Here is an 18,966-nt window from a genome sequence, read left to right on the forward strand (position 1 = left end):
ACTGGCCTGTCTTCTGGTAGCGACTCCAGCCTCTGGACACTACGCTGAAAGACACAGCAAACCTTCTTGCCACAGCTCGCATCGATGTGCCATCCTGGATGAGCTGCACTACCTGAGCCACTTGTGTGGGTTGTAGAGTCTGTCTTATGCTACCACGAGTGTGAAAGCACCACCAACATTCAAAAGTGACTAAAACATCAGACAGAAAGCATAGGTACTGAGATGTGGTCTGTGGTCCCCACCTTCAGAACCACTCCTTTATTAAGTGTGTCTGGCTAATTGCCAATAATTTCCACCTGTCGTCTATTCCATTTGCACAACAGCATGTGAAATTGATTGTCAGTCAGTGTTGCTTCCTAAGACTGGGTTCACAAAACTAGCGGAATTGTCCGCCGCGGAATGCCATTAGCCTCAGCCTCCCTCTCATAATGTGAGTCTATGGGAGGCGCGCGCTGCTGTTCTCACAGCGTCTCTCCGCGCTGAAGAATGAACATGTTCATTCTTCAGCGCGGACAGAGCAGGAGCGCGTGCCTCCCATAGACTCCCATTATGAGGGGGAGACTAACAGCAATTGCACAATACTTAAAGTGAACCAGTCAGCATGATCAGGCTTCTAACTGGCCTCTTTGCCTGACAATCCCCCCTGCAGAGTGCGTGACTTGTTATGGCTGGGCTCCACCCTGATGCATAGTTCCCAGCATTCTGCCTACCCCTTGCTTTGAATTAAAAGATGATTTTCCACCAGATATAGTCACAGAACAAGAATCTGAAGATGCTGATTGATTCGCTTTAAAGCAAATAAAAAGCATACAGTCTGCAAAATCCTTAATGGTCATGGAATGTTGATGGCGCAAATTATGGTAAAAACATGGGTGGACATGTATCAAGGCAAAACTGCATACTTTTTTGTGGAAAGGGGCGATTTGCGAATATTTTATCCGCAAAACGGCCATTTGCGAATAAAATATTCGCAAATCGCCCCTTTCCGCCGGGTACGCCGGGGGGCGGGAAGGGGGTGTGGAGGGGTCGGAACGGGGGGCCCGCGATTTATTATTTTTAACACTAAAAGATACGCCGGAAACCTACTCCACCTTTCAGGTGGCGTAGGTTTTCGGCTCTGCACACCGACGCGCACGGGATTTATGTAGAGGCAGTCCGCCTCTACATAAATCCCCGTAGCGCCGGAGATGCGGGGACATTTATAAGTCTGGCGTAAAAAACGCCGGACTTAATAAATGTCCCCCATAGTCTACCACAGAGGTGACAACATTTGGCTAAAATGACTGCAATAAGTTTTGTAGAGTTTGGAGAATGACATTTTGATTTGGTCCATTAAAACCAAGGTTACACATACTTTCGAAACCTCCTTACTTGTGAGTCTATAAAAAGGAAAGTCTTGTAGATCATTGACCTTGTACAATATATTCGTTCAGCCACTATAGCCTGTTCAGTGTCATAGCCGGCCATGCAAACCATGTGTACGTCACAAATGAACTGTCTAACCTTTAAGTAGCCTGAAAGATGCTGATGGTGGTGATTTTGGAAGAGAGGAAAAAACACAAGAGCACTCCAACAAGTACTGTAAAATGGTCTGTGTTAAATGAACCTGAATCGGATCAGTCCAGCAACTACTCAATTATCTTTCCACAGTCTCTAATGCACAAAAGGGCACTACAAATGCAGTTCAATAATTCAATCCCATCGATATACAGGGTTTATCTAAATATTACCCAACAATATATCTTACTGCATGCCTTGTACTCTGCTCTTGCCTTATACCTTCCTGTTTAAAGGCAATCTGTCAGTACCCGGACCCTACCCAAGGTGCTGACAGTGTGCTGTAGCTGGCAGTCCCCTAGTGAGCATGGTGCCTTTTGGTAATTTGTCCGTGCAGTGGATTATGCATAATCCTACTGTAAAGAAGTGTCAGAGGAGTTGTTTGTGCCACACTCTGGCAGCCTCACCACTTCTTACTCCTCCCTAGACCACCTAGAGTAACCCCTTGACCACAGCTCCAACAAATTTAGAATCAGAGATTCAACTGTATCTGAATGTTTCTTTCAGACATAAACTGCCTACAGAGGACTGATCTGCAATCAGAGACACTGACTGACAGCTGAGCAAACATGAGGCCAGGCAGCATTAATTATTCATGAAGAAGAGGGAGGATAAAGGAAGGGTGAGGCATGCCAGAGTGTGGCACAAACAACACTTTGATACTTCATTACAGTAGCATTGTGCATAATCCACTTCATTTATGTTGAATTGGGATCCAATTCACCATAGCACACAATGGAACGTGCGTCCGGGGCTGCACTTTTTAATGTGTGAACTGACAGTTCTGTGCGGCGGCTAGGCAATGAATAGCGGCAGCACAAAACTAAGATTTCGGTTTTCCATGCAGCCGCTTGCAATATCGGCCAGAGGGTATACTATGTGCAAATTGCAACCGTGATTAATTCAAAAAATACATTGTGTGAACTTAGCCTCATAGTTTATAAATATTCTTCAAGGCTGGAATCACGCACAGCAGGTTTTTTTTTGCCAAAACCAGAAGTCGATACAACAGGACAAAGAAGTACAAGTCCTCCCTTTAAACTTTCCATCCCATTTGAATACACTTCGGGGTTTGGCACAAAAACTGGAGTGGCAGTTTTCAGAAAAACTGGCATGTATGAAACCAGCATAAAGGAAATGATTTTAGATAATAAAGTTAAAGGGGTTATCCAGCGCTACAAAAGCATGGGCACTTTCTTCCAGAGACAGCCCCACTCTTGTCTCCAGCTTGGGCGGGGTTTTGATTCTCAGTTCTATTGAAGTGAATGGAGCTTAATTGCAAACCGCACCTGAACTGGAGACAAGAATCGTGTTGTCTCTGAAAGAAAGTGGCCATGATTTTGTAGCGCTAAATAACTCCTTTAAACAGTTTGCTGCAATACTCCCAAGGAAATCAGCAAATAAGTGACAAGTAAAAATACTCATTCACTCTGCTTCAAACCTGCAGTCAAATTAGAATTCCTAGTGAAAACTAGTTGTTGATATCACCTGGCCTGATTTCAAGTATAACATTAGGCTAGATTAAAATTATGCCCATTCATAAAACACATTAAAAAGTGCCCATGTTGGTTGTGAGTATGCTGTAGGGAAAGTGGCAATGAGCCACTTTAACTTGGTCTGTGTATTTAGATGCACAGCTTCAGCAGCAAACAAAATCTTTATTCCCAATTAACTTTGTGTAGTGCTACAAGATTAATTTTACCTACTGAGCTACAGCTGCAGTCCCCAGTAACACAGTGAATTGCATGCAATCTTGTGGATGGTTAATCTTTTACTACAATTTTGTATTAATAAAAAAAAAATTAAAGTATATCCAGGACTTAAATGCAAGGGCGTACCTAGAAATTTCATGTCCCAGAGATTCTGACAAGTGATGTATGCACTATAATATATTGGGCTAATTGGTGTGCAGGGTGTTGTTATGGTCTGGGACCCAAATCCCAAAGCACATACCACCCCTCTCCCCTCAAGAAAATACACATGTATAGCTATTATATAATATTGTAGCCTGATATACCGGGAGCAAATATTACAAATTAAAATAATTTAATATATTACCTCTATACTATTACTGAACAAATTGCACTAAGACCAATAACACCAATGATGCAACTATACAACTACACTACCCGGGACTAAATAATGGCACCATACTGTTATTGAATAACATCCACTGTACAATGACCAGTTGTATACACTGTGACATAATAGTGGTAGTTACTAGAGATGAGCAAACTTGCCAAAAGTTTGGGTTCACAATAACCCAAATGATCATCATTTGTATCCTGCAGCCCGGAGAATGTGGATGCAGCCCAGGGACTGCCTGGAAAACATAGATACAGCATATGAATGCCCTGAAGAACAGTAAGCGATTACATTACAGTTTCATCCAGTGACTGGATGGTCTTCCCTGACTGACGTCCACAACATTCGGTATCTTTGTTTCATCCCCTCCCCCACAATAACATTTCCAAACAGACAGTGGCAAGTATTGTGATTAAAGGGTAGTACTGCCCCACATGTTGACAGTGTTACAGTGCCCCTCTCTCACAGACTTGTCCTTGTGCTCCCATTTGTCATAGAGTGCTCTGTATGCCACTCTTTCACAGACTGATCCTAATGTCCCCTTTTATTGCAGATAGCTTTTTATGTCAACCCTCACAAACTGCTTATAATTCTCCCATTTCCCACAGACTGCTCCTGATGGCCCGTCACTCACAGGCTGCTTCTTATGCCTTCTCTGACTGATCCTCATTCTGCCTTGCTTATAAACTGCTACTTGTGCCCTGATTTCTCATAGATTTGTTTGCCATGAATCTGCTCTTTATGCCCCTATTTATCATAGATCACTTTTCATCTCCCCATTTCTCATACAGAGCACTCTTTGTCCCCTCTTAAATATTGTTCTTTCTTTCCTCTCTCTCACAGACAGCTCATTATGCCCCATCTTTCACAGACAGCTTATTTCCCCATCTGTCAAAAACTGCTTCTTATGCCCCCTTGTCTCACAGACTGCTTCTTATGCCCACTCTCACAGACTATTTATTATGTCCCCATCTCTCAGTGACCGGTCCTTATGTCTGTTGTCATAGATGGCTCATTGGATCCTCTCTCACAGACTGCTCCTTATGGCCCCATCTTTCACAGACTTCTGCTTATGCCCTGTCTCACAGGCTGCTTCCTATGTACCATATCTCACAGTTGTATGCCCAATATCTCACACATAGCTCCTAATGCCTCATCCTTTACAGAGTGTACTTTAGGCCCCTCTCACCCAGTGCTTCTTATCCCGCATCTCTCACAGACAGCTCATTGTGCCCCATCTCTTACAGATAGCTTATTATTCTCCCTCTAATTTCTCAGATAGTTTCTTATGCCCCAACCTTCAGTGCCCTGGAACAATGCAATGTACTTTGGAGCTGTGGCTCTATAGAAACCTGAAAGTATGGCCTAAAACCTTTGCCAAGGTCATTGTTCATGGTCATTTATTACTATACTATAAATCCAAGTTTTATAAGTTAAATATGGAGACGCTAGTTTATATAAAAAAACAACTAGCTACAAAAAGGTCATATAGAGCATTAAAAGTTTTCATGGGGGAGACATTTATGGCAAATTTCTATTTCCAATATTTTCTTCAGGAGATGATAAAAAATGATCACACTTTATTGCTTACCTGAAAGGGTTATACTACTAATCACTGACCCAGGCGGGCTTAGAAGACTCAGCAGAAACACCCCTACCTCTGCCCTACGCTCTGGTTAAAGGGTCACTTATTGCTTGGTCATTGTCACTGTTACATAATCATACAAATAAATTTGGAGAATTCTCTCTCATTCTTCTCTGTGCTCCCCTGTCTTCTCCAGGACCCCATTACTTTCCCAGGAAGACCAAAGGATGAAGGTACTTCAGTTGGTGAGTACCTCCAAATCTACATACAAAAATTGCAACTGTAAGGAAAGATTTGGTAATAGGTGTTAGTTAAAAAAATAAATATATCATGTACCGTGTACATATCATATATCATGTCAAACACCTATTAAACCAATATAGGTAATTCCACTATTGGCCTTATCCTGCATAATGTCATATTCTTTCGCAGTTTTGATTAATTTTTGCTAGTAGTAAAACTGGCTTAGCAGTCAGCACTGGGGTTAGGTGTACTGTAGCATCATCTTCATGTAGTCTGCATGTTCTCTCCTATGCTTTTTCTCTGTTTCAGAAACATACTAGCGTGTATATTGGTTCTTTTTCTCTAATGTAAATACAGCCATGTGGAATAAGTTTGTGCAATATGGTTACTGCAAAAAAAATTTTTTTTTCTATGCTCCACATAGAAGATAGAAGAAGTAACATAGAAGATTGTTGGCAGAAAAAGACCACTTGGTCCATCTACTCTGCCCTTTTAGTATTTCCCTTCTTATTATCTTAGGATATATATATATATATATATATATATATATATATATATATATATATACACTCACCGGACACTTTATTAGGTACACCTGTCCAACTGCACGTTACCACTTAATTTCTAATCAGCCAATCACATGGCAGCAACTCAGTGCATTTAGGCATGTAGACATGGTCAAGACAATCTCCTGCAGTTCAAACCGAGCATCAGTATGGGGAAGAAAGGTGATTTGAGTGCCTTTGAACGTTGCATGGTTGTTGGTGCCAGAAGGGCTGGTCTGAGTATTTCAGAAACTGCTAATGGGATTTTCACGCACAACCATCTCTAGGGTTTACAGAGAATGGTCCGAAAAAGAAAAAACATCCAGTGAGCGGCAGTTCTGTGGGCGGAAATGCCTTGTTGATGCCAGAGGTCAGAGGAGAATGGGCAGACTGGTTCGAGCTGATAGAAAGGCAACAGTGACTCAAATAGCCAACCGTTACAACCAAGGTAGGCAGAAGAGCATCTCTGAACGCACAGTACCTCGAACTTTGAGGCAGATGGGCTACAGCAGCAGAAGACCACACCTTTCAGCTAAGAACAGGAAACTGAGGCTACAATTTGCACAAGCTCATCGAAATTGGACAGTAGAAGATTGGAAAAACGTTGCCTGGTCTGATGAGTCTCGATTTCTGCTGTGACATTCGGATGGTAGGGTCAGAATTTGGCGTCAACAACATGAAAGCATGGATCCATCCTGCCTTGTATCAACGGTTCAGGCTGGTGGTGGTGGTGTCATGGTGTGGGGAATATTTTCTTGGCACTCTTTGGGCCCCTTGGTACCAATTGAGCATCGTTGCAACGCTACAGCCTACCTGAGTATTGTTGCTGACCATGTCCATCCCTTTATGACCACAATGTACCCAACATCTGATGGCTACTTTCAGCGGGATAATGCGCCATGTCATAAAGCTAGAATCATCTCAGACTGGTTTCTTGAACATGAAAATGAGTTCACTGTACTCCAATGGCCTCCACAGTCACCAGATCTCACTCCAATAGAGCATCTTTGGGATGTGGTGGAACGGGAGATTCGCATCATGGATGTGCAGCCGACAAATCTGCGGCAACTGTGTGATGCCATCATGTCAATATGGACCAAAATCTCTGAGGAATGCTTCCAGCACCTTGTTGAATCTATGCCACGAAGAATTACGGCAGTTCTGAAGGCAAAAGGCGGTCCAACCCGTTACAAGCATGGTGTACCTAATAAAGTGGCCGGTGAGTGTATATATGTGTGTTTATCCCACATCTGCTGAAAGTTTGTTCCAAGCATCTACTATTCTTTCAGTAAAGTAATATTTTCTCATGTTGCTTCTTATCTTTTCCCCAACTAACCCCTGACTGTGTCCTCTTGTTCTTGGGTTCAGTTTTTTCTAAAACACTTCTCTCCTGAACCTTATTTAGTCCTTTTACATACTTAAAGGTTTCAATCATGCCCCCTCCTTTCCCTTCTTTCCTCCATACTATACAAATTCAAATCCTTACGTCTTTCCTGATATGTTTTATGTCTGACACCCTCCACCATTTTTGTAGCCTGTCTTTGGACCAGTGCTATTTTATTAATATCCCCTTTGAGATGAGGTCTCCAGAACTGGACACAGTATTCCGGAAGTGGTCTCAGGAGAGCTTTATACAGCGGTAACACAATCTCCCTCTTCCAACTGATTATACCTCTAGTTATACAGCCAGGTATAGCCAGGTACAGCCAGGTGGTTGCACTGGGGACTAATTTTAAGGCTGACAGAAATCACTATCCCTAAATCCTTCTCTTCTGAAGTCTTCGCCAAAACACAGAACTGCCAATATGATACTCAGATAAAGGATTCCTCCTCCCCAAGTGCATTATTTTACATTTGGAAACATTGAACTGCAATTTCCATTGTAATTTCTTCAGTCAGACACACATGGTAGACAGAAGTATTATTGTTTCCAAACAGAATCTGTGTTTTTTTCAAGGAACAAGGAACAACTTAAACAAATAAGGTCCAGGAAATAGCACTTTGCACTGTTTGATGATGTTGTTTACTAATAGCAATTTAAAGTCATATCTGTGCAATAAAGCATTTCCTTTAACCCCTTAAGGACCGGGCCTAAAATGGCCTTCAGGATCGGAGCAAATTTTATGAATATGACCAGTGTCACTTTATTCATTAATAACTTCGGGATGCTTTTACCTATCCGGCTGATTCTGAGATTGTTTTCTCGTGACATATTGTACTTCACATTTCTTGTAAATTGGAGTCGATACTTATAACGAATCTTTATGAAAAAAAACAAAATAACGTTAAAAATTGTAAAAAAATCAATTTTTCCAACTTTAAACCTTTTCTGCTTATACAGAAAATGGTTATGCCACATAAATTATATATTAAATAGCATTAGCAACATGTCTACTTTATGTTGGCGGCATTTATTAAACTATGGTGGGTGAGAGAAATTCAGCCGGCACCAGCTGATATCAGCACTATGAAGGAACCAGGAACAAGTCCGTGCAGTACACAATGAATGTAGGATAACCTAAAAAACCGGGGTGCTAGAAACTAGGAAGATCAATGTAACTGTGCAATGGAGAAAGAGGAATCTGCACTCACCGGTAAGCAGAAAAAGCAGGTTTTTTGATCCATACATCAGAGGCTAGAGCTGGGAGGGGGAAGGTGTTACGCAGGTGTGCTCCTTACAGCAACAATTGTTTCTCGCCTACTCGGCGCTTCGTCTGGCTGTGAGCTTTTTATATATATTTCATTTTTTTAGACAATAGAAAGCGTAAAACATTAGCAGCAAATTTCCAAATTTTCAGTAAAATTTCAAAATCAGATATTTTTAGGGACCTGTTCAGGTTTAAAGTGTATTTGAGGGGACTGTATGTTAGAAAGCCCCACAAAGCACCCCATTTCAGAAACTGCACCCCCAAAATTCTGCAAAAGCACATCCTGAAAGTTTTTTAACCCTTTAGGGGAGTCACAGAAATAAAAGCTAAGTGTGTAAGAAATTTGAAAATTTTAATTTTCTGTGCAGAGATTTTATTGTAATCCAATATTTTTCATAATTATAAACTTATTACCAGAGAAATGCACCCTAATATTTATTGCCCCATTTCTGCAGTTTATAGAAATACCCCATATGTGGCCCTATTGCGCTATTTGACGCAACCACAAGCCTCAGATATAAGGGAGCGCCTAGTGCATTTCAATGCCTCCGCTATATTTGGTCATTTCTGACTGTACCACTTCAGCTTGGCAGAGGCTCTGGGGTGCCAAAACCTAAAAAACACCACTTAAGGGACACCATTCAGAAAACCACACCCCTCAAGGAATGTAACAAGGGGTGCGGTGAGCATCTGGACCCCACAGGTGCTTCACAGATTTTCCCAACAATATGGCGTGAAAAAAGACAAAAGTATTTTTTACACTAAAACGTTGTTCTAGACTTCAATTTTTCATTTTCACAAAGGGATAAAAGGAAAAAAAAACACACAACATGTAGCGCAGTTTCTCCCGAGTACAGAAATACCCCACATGTGGACATAAAGTGCCAGGCGGACGCAGCACGAGCCTCCAAAGGGAAGGAGCGCCAATTGGCTTTTGGAAGCTGGACTTCACTGGAATGGATTTCAAGGGCCACGTCGCATTTACAGAGCCCTCGTGCTGCCAAAACACTGGAAACCCCCCACAAGTGACCCCATTCTGGAAACTACACCCCTCAAGGAATCTAACAAGGGGTGCAGTGAGCATATGGACCCCACTGGTGACGGGCACAAATGTGGAACAATGTGACGTGAAAGTGAAACATTTCATTTTTTCACTTTCACGGCACAAATGTGCCCGTCATCAAGGGGTCCATATCCTCATTGCACCCCTTGTTAGATTCCTTGAGGGGTGTAGTTTCCAGAATGGGGTCACTTGTGGTGGGTTTCCACTGTCTTGGCAGCACGAGGGCTCTGTAAATGCGAAATGCGTTCATTATCCATTCTAGCCAAATGCAAACTCCAAAATCCAAATGGCGCTCCTTCCCTTGAGAGGCTCGCCCTGCACCCACATGGCGCTTTATGTCCACATGTGGGGTATTTACGGACTCGGGGGAAATTGCTCTAAACATTTTGTGTGTTTTTTTCTCTTTTAACCCCTTATGAAAATGATAAATTCAAGGCTAGACCAACATTATAGTGTAAAAAATTTAATATTTCATTTTCACGCCACATTGTTCCACATTTGTGACCGTCACCAGTGGGGTCCATATGCTCACTACACCCCTTGTTACATTCCTTGAGGGGTGTAGTTTCCATAATGGGGGTCACTTGTGTGGGGTCTCAACTGTCTTTGCAACACAGGGGCCTTTTAAATGCAACATGGCCCCTCGAAATCCATTCCAGCCAAATCCAGCCTCAAAAAACCAAATGGCACTCCTTCCCTTTAGAGGCTTACCCTGCACCCGCATGGCGCTTTATGTCCACATGTGGGGTATTTCCGTACTCAGGGGAAATTGCTCTACAAATTTTGTGTTTTTTTTATTTTTTAGCCCCTTGTGAAAATGAAAAAATCAAGACAAGATTAATGATTTAGAGTAAAAATTTAAAACAAATTACACTAAATGTTGGTCTAGCCTTGATTTTTTTCCATTTCCACAAGGGGTTAAAAAAGAAAATAAACGCAAAGCGTGTAGGGTAATTTCCCCTGAGTACGAAAATACCCCACATGTGGACATAATGTGCCATATGGGCACAGGGCAAGCCACCAAAGGGACAGAGCGCCATTTAGAGGCTGGAATGGAGGATGGAGGCCATGTCACAATTACAAAGCTCCTGTGCTGCCAGAACAGTAGAAACCCCCCACAAGTGACCCCATTCTGGAAACTACACCCCATAAGGAATCTAACAAGGGGTGCAGTAAGCATATGGACCCCACTGGTAACAGGCACATATGTAGAACATGTGCCGTGAAAATAAAAAATACAATTTTTTTCATTTTCACGTCCAAAATGTGGCCGTCACCAGGGGGCCATATCCCTGCTGCCCCCCTTGTTAGATTCCATATGGGGTGTAGTTTCCAGAATGGGGTCACTTGTGGGGGGTTTCTACTGTCCTGGCCTCACAGAGGCTTTGTAATTGCATCATGGCATCCTCTAATGGGAATGGCGGCCATACCTATTTAGCTGGGGAAAAGGGACCATTCTAATTTATTTGGGGGTATTAGGCAAATTATTAGTTTATAAGGTTGAAAATGACAGGTGCCCATCAAATTCAACCTGTGTTGATCCAGAGGAAGGCAAAAAAAGAACCTTGTGAGGCAGACGACAGTAGCCTCATCACTGGGAAAAAATTCCTTCCCGACTCCATAATGGCAATCAGAATAATCCCCAGATCAACGTGACCTCTGAAATAGGAATAAGGGACAGAATTTAGAATATGTGGAACCCCAATGACATGTAGTACGCCTTGAAGCGATCCAGTATGCAGAGGCCGGGGTGATCAGGACAGGCGTCAAACTGGAAAATGGTGTCCTTCCTGATCCCCCTGTTACGCCTCACTCTGCACTTCTTCTGGGGTCTCCTGTTTTCCAGTGTGGGGGACGTCACCTGCAAAATGTTGTCCTGGTGCGTTACGGGGTCCTTCATATCCAGAAGCGCTGGGTCCGCTCCATGGCTGCTAAATATTAGGGCTCTATTACTGCTTCTGATATCTTTGGATCGTGCCGCAAGCTACAGTAGCTCAGGCAGCGAGGGACCGGAAGAGGGGGTGCTGGTATAAAAGTTATCCCCGTACAGGTGGTAACCTTTATCCAGCAGTGGGAAGATCAGGTCCCCAACGATCTCCCCACTAACTCCGAGGATGGGGGGGGGCATCTGGGGGCTGGATTCGGGTGTCCCTTCCTTCATACACTCTTAGGGTACGTGTACACTGCGGAATGGAGAAGGATAACCCTTTGTGCATTCCGCAGCTGGCACCCACCGGCAGACTGATGCGGGCGCGCGTCTCCGTCCGTGTCATAGACTCCATTCTATGCACGGGCGGATTCCGCTCTCCGTCAAATGTGTTCATTCTTTGGACGGACGATGGAATCCGCCCGTGCATAGAATGGAGTCTATGACACGTGGGGAGACGGGTGCCCGCATCAGTCCGCCGGCGGGTGCCAGCTGCGGAATGCACAAAGGGTTATCCTTCGCCATTCCGCAGTGTGCACGTACCCTGGATCTGTAAGTGTACCCTGAGGTACTCTCACAGAGTTTGTAGAATTTCGCGCCATACCGTCATCTCTTATTGGGACGGTACTGGCGGAAAAGACGTGTCTGGGGGGCAGGGTACACTACGCTACCCCCAGACACATCACTGGATGATGAGGATGAATGGAGGAACGAAGGATCCCCCCATTCATCCTCACTGGCTGTTTCGGTGTCGGAGGCAATAATAGCGTATGCGTCCGACACCGAAAATACAATGGGGGCCATCGTTATACGGGGATTGGTATATGGGGTATGTAAATGTGTAGTGGTGTAGTGTAAAACTTTATTCCGTGTAGTGTAATAGTGTTTTTTACATGTTTTTTTAACATTAAGTATAAAAAAAAAAACTACGCCAAGAAAGGAGTTGCTGATAAATGCCGCACTTATAAGCAGACCGTGGCTGTAAGATATAGGAAAAAAACACTCTACACCAAAAAGGAGGAGTTGCTGATCAGCGGCGCACTTACGTGCAATGCTGATCAGCACTCAGCGGCGATAGGGTGCGGGAAAAAAAAAAAACCTTTCTTCAACCCTATAGCTACTGATATGTGTATTATATACACTTATCAGCCGCTAGGGGGCAGTAGAACGCAAATTCCGGAAAAAGACGAAGTTTGACGACGCTGGAGCCGATGATTGCCGATGGGGGACCGCCGGAAAAAGACGAAGACGCCGATGAAGACGAGGACGCGATCGGAACCCGGAAGATGCGATTGGGACACTGGATCCGGTGAGTATGGGTCAATACCTGCTCTGGACACCTCAGCTACCTAGCTGAGGTGTCCACAGCAGGTATTTAACCCTTTCATGGGGTACTTATATCGCCGTGATTGGCCGGCCGGTCCCGGCGATCGGGACGTGGCACCGTGGCCACCATTACTTTTAACAGTAATGGCGGTCGGTGCCGTCCTCAGACAGCACCAACCGCCATTGCTTTCCGGGCCATCGGGTCACCGATGACCCGGAAAGCTGCAGATCGCCGCCATTGGCTGATCTGAATCGATCAGCCAATAGCGGCGATCGTCAGCACAGGAGGGGTTAATCACCCCCCGTGCCGACAAGCAGGGATGGCCTGCTATACATTATAGCAGGCCATCTTCCCCGATCGCTGGGTGTGTACACGCAGCGATCGGGGAAACCGCGGGCGTAAATGTAAGCCCGTTTGCGTTAAGGCACGGGTTTTGGGGGCGTACACTTACGCCCGCGTTCGTTAAGGGGTTAAAAGTCACTGAATGCACCAGGTCTCACTTCTAAGACTCCCTGCAATCCCAAGATACAGCAAGGGGTAGTGAGCTCCACTGCACATCTTTCCTTAGCTGTCAATGGGCACTGAGGGGCTGGGCCTATGCGCAGATGCCACCACGGAGGGGGTGGGGCTACAGAGTCGATGTGGGTGGGGCTAAGTGACGCTGCGACCGTGAAGCCCCTCCCAGGTAGCACAATCTGCAGATGATAAAAGATCACTTTTTACTAGAACAAGCACCATGACGTATGATATAAAATAAGGTATGAAAACTGCCAAATGTACCCTTTACACCTGTGTAGAGAAGTCATAATGCAAAAAGTGGGTGACAGTGTCACTTTAAAGTATTGCTCACATCATCTGTGCAGATAACCATCACATCATTTTGTTCAATGACATTACCTCACTTACAGTTTTAATTTTAGATTTATTCAAATCTATAGGCACATGCCAAAGACAAAAGTCTTCACCATTTTTGTAATTTTAATTAGTGGAAAACAAAATAAAATTTAGGTCTATTTATCTTCACTGATATTCGGCCAAGTACAGTTGTAAACGAGAGGCGATCAGCAAGATTGATGCTCGACTGCAGTGCCTTCGAGGCTGTTTTACAGGGCACCTTCTCACTTTTCGCACTTGTTTGCAGCTGTAGGTGGACGAATATCAGCCCAGCTAAAAGGACCCTCACAAGGCACAAACAATTGCCTGGCCAGGCCACACAAAAAAATATGAAATAAGCCGACGTGCTCACTCATTGGCTGATCGTTGCCACTTTTACATGGTCTGTTTATGGTCTAATTGAGCATTTCTAGGAAACTAGGCTTTACTATGGGTCTGTTACACATGCTGGGAGCCAGTGACGGAATTATCAGAAGCTGAATATAACTGGTAATAAAGGCTACCATTTACTTCTAATGGCTTCAAATGGTGGCTGTTGTTTTGACTGGAAAAAATAGCACTTCATAGGGTGCTGTTTTTACTATCAAATATGATAGAGCACTCAATCCGAATGTGGATATATTAGTACAGGTTCAATGATAAAAAAAAAATATATATATATACAATTATTGCAAAGCTGATAATGCAAGGCAATTATGTTTCTACAGGATCCATCCCTGACTTACCGGCCAGAGCCTGAAAACTATCAGTACAGGAATTACAAAGTGAGTACAACACAAAAAATATAACTGTGTTAAGATTTCCATACTTCAGATAAATCTAGACATTGCTGTACTTCTGTACTGGGACTTCACTTGTTAGTGTCAGTGTTAACACCGTATTAGACAGCCTGAGACATAGTAAACAAGCACAAATGTTGTTGATCTTCTGACGTTTATTGGGACTATTGAACCTGGTAAATGTGTGGCTGGCTGATGGTCGGTCATTTGTAAGCATGTCAGAATGGATTAATCAGCCACAAATTAGAGACATTGTACAGCTATCGGTTTAGAGTACGGACAGGGTTTTGTTTGCATGCAATGATTGGGACTTACATCCACCATAAGGTATACTTCCGAGAGAAGTTATCGCAGGGGAGCAGAAAGCTTGAGACATCTTCTGCATCTCGCACAAGACCTTTAAAGAGGTATTCTGGCCCCTTAAACTTACATTGAATAAGAGATAAGTATCTGATCCCTGGGAGAGGTTGAGGTCTGACCTTTAGGACGCATCACAGTCTCCTCAACAGGGCCCCAAATCTCCCCACTGGTCAGCAAGCGCTCCATGCATTGTGTAAAGGAGTACACAAAACACTGAGGATTTTTTTCCGTAATATATGCTCAAATGAGGGTACCTATATAGACAATCATAAGCTGAGGTAGGACACCACTATTGCTGCTAATTGGCTATATGCATACTACTCCTCAAGGGCCACGAGACAGTGATATTTATTTCTTTACTTGTTTTAGGATGGCCCTCTTGTTAACAGAGTGAAAATGACTTACACCCTTATGCACACATACCAAACTTTGGACTTTGTGAAAAAAAAGGTGAGTTTGACCCTTTTTACTATATAATGGCATGAAAAAAACTGTATATGGATATAGTTTTATTTGCATAGATGAGATGCATTTAAGATGTCATATTCATGTATACACCCATCTCCCCCACCCACCCATCAGGCGAGCGGGGCATACAGTACATGGGAGCAGTGGCGGTCTTTGGCACCAAGCACCCCAAGCGATCGCTTGGGGCCCCCAACATCCAGGGGGGCCCTCACGTCCCGCTCTTGTGCTCAAGACCGCTGGACAGGGCCGCTGCCGCGCTCGCTGCTGCCATCTGAACTGTAACTATGAGCACTCCTAATGAGCGCTCATAGTTACATGCAGCAGCACTGACAGGGCGGGAGACATTGGCTCCCTTCCTGTCAGTCACTCTTGTGGCCGCAGAAAGGGCAGCTTTGTCCTTGTGGTGCCGGCACTCCAGTGACATCACTGGAGTATCGGGGCCAGGACAAGGGGAGTGCGGCCTCTTGTGATCGCAGGGAAAACCCTTCCTGTGGCCACAAGAGTGAAGAGAAGAGGAGATGCCCGGACCTAGGTGAGTATAAGTGTTTGTTTTATTGTGTTATATACTATATGGGAGGGGGAGCACACAGGCATCTGTTAGACTGGGGAGCGCACATCAGGGGTCAATATAACTAGGGGCAGCACACAAGGGGTCTATATAATACTGGTGGGGCACACAGGGGGTCTATATACTACTGGGGGAACCACACAGGGGGTTTATATACTACTGGAGGAGTACACAGGGGTCTATATCCAAGTGGGGGAGCACACAGGAGGTCTATATCCAAGTGGGGGAGCACACAGGGGGGCTAAATACCCCTGAGGGAGCACACAGGAGGCCTATATACTAGTGGGGGAGCACACAGGGGTATATACAACTGGGGGCAGCACACAAAGGGGCTATATATAACTGGGGGAACACACAGGGGTCTATATACTACTGGTGGAAGCAAACAAGGGGTATATACTATTGGGGGCAGCACACAAGAAGTATATATTACTGGAGGTAGTGCACAAGGGGTATATACTACTGGGGGCAACACACGGCGGTCTATTGTTTTGGAACGTGTGTCGAGGGGGGGCCCCAGACATAACTTCACTTGGGGCCCCAGAAATGCCAAGAACGCCCCTGCATGGGGTGAAAGGCACAGGTTTTTATGCAAAAAATAATCCCCATGGAATCTGCACTGAAAGTGATCCGCAGTGCCAAAACATTGCAGATATGTTGTGGTTTATCCTCACTGAGTTCAGTTGGGAGGTCAAAATTTATAATAGACGTATCATTGTGGATTTTGCCACAGATAACTTGCAAATTCACAACTGCTAACTTTAACTCATTGATTGTATTTTGTTCTGTTCTCCACAGGTAAATCTTCAGGGGCAACTTAGCAATAAATCTTTACCAAAATGTAAAGTAAATCTCAATTTAAAATCAGTGTATTTTCTGTCTGCAAATTCAGGTGGAAACTGCCACTATAGTTTTTCTATTCTGTGCAGATATACCCAGAGAGCATACATTGATTGGGAAAGGGTTAACCTTTGAAGGACAACTGACCTTCTTGGTATCATACAAAGAGCTGAACTGCCATAGGAATTGTAATTTATTAACTTGAAGTATATTAAAGTTAACAGACATATCAGCAAAAACTATAAGACACAGGCCCTTAGATACTTTTAAGGGTTGCTTCAAAACAAGTCCTTCAAATTATATAAGCAGTAAGCAAGTTGGTGACATTTAGAGAATTTGTTGCTCGATGGTACCTGCTTTAACATGTCACTACCAATATATTTCTATTATATGAAAATGAAAATTCCATATCCCAATAATTCATTTAGATACTCACCTTGCCCAGTGTAGCCTCCCCTGATCCGTCTGGTGCTTCTGTTTATTTGTCCTGATGACGTGCTCCAATGACCCAAACAAAATATAGACAGTGACTCAAGCTATATTGAGTTCAGAATGTTATCAGCACAGCCAGTGCTGTCGTCAGGGAAATAAACAGAAGCACTGGAATTGGCAAGGTGAGTGTCCTGTATGTTATACTACCCCTAGCATGCTGTTATTTGTTTTTTACTTAAACCAGAAAAAATGTCTTCCAAACATGAGTATATTGAAGGCCTGACCTAAGATATGTCACAGGAATACAGGTAGAATGTATACATATTGTATAACAAACAGTCTGACTTTATGTCATTAATATATGTATGTAAATCTACTGTGGAAGTTCATAGAGGATGCAAGGGAACCAACCCTTCTGAATGAATGGAGCGGTGGTTCAGCACTCGTACCCAAACACTGTACTCTGCTACCTCTATAGAGAATTCATGGTGCACACGCCAACCTGCCGCTTTATTCATCCAAGGGAATGAGGTCTTTTGTTCTCAAGATGGCAGGGGGTCCTAGAGATTGCATTCTAGTGATCAGACACTTATCCCCTATCTTGTTGACAGGGGATAAGTTTTAGTAAATGAAATACCCCTTTAAAAAGGAGGTCTCTTTAATTGGAAAATATCACCTAGCCAGATATTTCCCTGCAGCTACCACTACAAGGAAAATGTAGCATTACACTCTGACCATTCAAATGATGCCTCCATAGTAGCATTTGAGCATGAATGTCTTTGGGGCAACAGGGCTTCAAGGGTCATGGGTTGTGTATTTTACTATTATACAATGTAATGTTAGTTTTCCATGCAGCATGCGCTGTGGAGTTCTTGTACGCATAAAAAGATGAGTGTTATGGAAGCCCTAAATTTGCTGGATAATCTGGTGGATGAATCTGATCCTGATGTGGACTTTCCAAACTCCTTCCATGCTTACCAAACAGCAGAGGGTATCCGTAAGGCCCACCCAGACAAAGGTAAGGTAACAGGCATCTTAAAATACACATCAGAGCAATTAGGGTATATTCACACTGAGTAAAAGCGGAGGAATTCCATGGCGGAGCTCTCCACCATGGAACCCCGCCAGTTTCAGTGTCTGTATGGGAGGGCTTGCATGCCTCTGCTTCCGTTGCTCTCCTTTCAAAGAATTAACATGTAAATTCTTTGTGCGGAGAGTGGCGGGAGAGGAATTGCGCGAGCCCTCCTATACAGACACTGTGGGACACTGAGACAGCGATTCTGCGGCGCAGAGCTCCCCCATGAAATTCTGTCGATTTTACTCAGTGTAAACATACCCGTACACTGCATAAGCTTTTGCTTTACTTTTCCTCACAACAGTACATGTGTAACACATGAAATAAAATAGTGAGTGAAACACTGAAACACCTAATCATTCAGTCAGTAACAGGTACATGCTCCCAATATACAAGTACTAAAATAACCAATAACACTGCCTTTTTTCTCACTCACTTTTCATTTTCTTCTCATGCACCATCGTCATCCTCCAAATCTCTATTGCCCCATCTCCACCCCCCCATCATAGTAGTTTGGCCTCTCTCTGTGGATTTATATTATAGTTATACCTCTCTGTATAGATAGGCACC

The 18,966-nt window shown here is 43.7% G+C and overlaps 1 protein-coding gene across 2 annotated transcripts in view; it reads left to right on the forward strand.

Annotated features, from left to right (window-relative positions):
- Positions 1-5,361: 5,361 nt before the first annotated feature.
- Positions 5,362-18,966, forward strand: part of MIOX (myo-inositol oxygenase) — a 29,778-nt gene continuing 16,173 nt past the window's right edge. The window contains exons 1-4 of one of the 2 annotated variants that reach the window (XM_069979710.1): positions 5,362-5,472; positions 14,582-14,638; positions 15,383-15,463; positions 18,165-18,339. In XM_069979710.1, the coding sequence (XP_069835811.1) occupies positions 5,455-5,472; positions 14,582-14,638; positions 15,383-15,463; positions 18,165-18,339 (331 nt within the window). In that variant the 5' untranslated portion in view covers positions 5,362-5,454. The remainder of the gene's footprint in view (positions 5,473-14,581; positions 14,639-15,382; positions 15,464-18,164; positions 18,340-18,966) is intronic. The other variant, XM_069979718.1, reaches the window with a different exon arrangement.

This window comes from Dendropsophus ebraccatus, chromosome 1 (genome assembly GCF_027789765.1).
Source record: "Dendropsophus ebraccatus isolate aDenEbr1 chromosome 1, aDenEbr1.pat, whole genome shotgun sequence".
Lineage (NCBI taxonomy): Eukaryota > Metazoa > Chordata > Amphibia > Anura > Hylidae > Dendropsophus > Dendropsophus ebraccatus.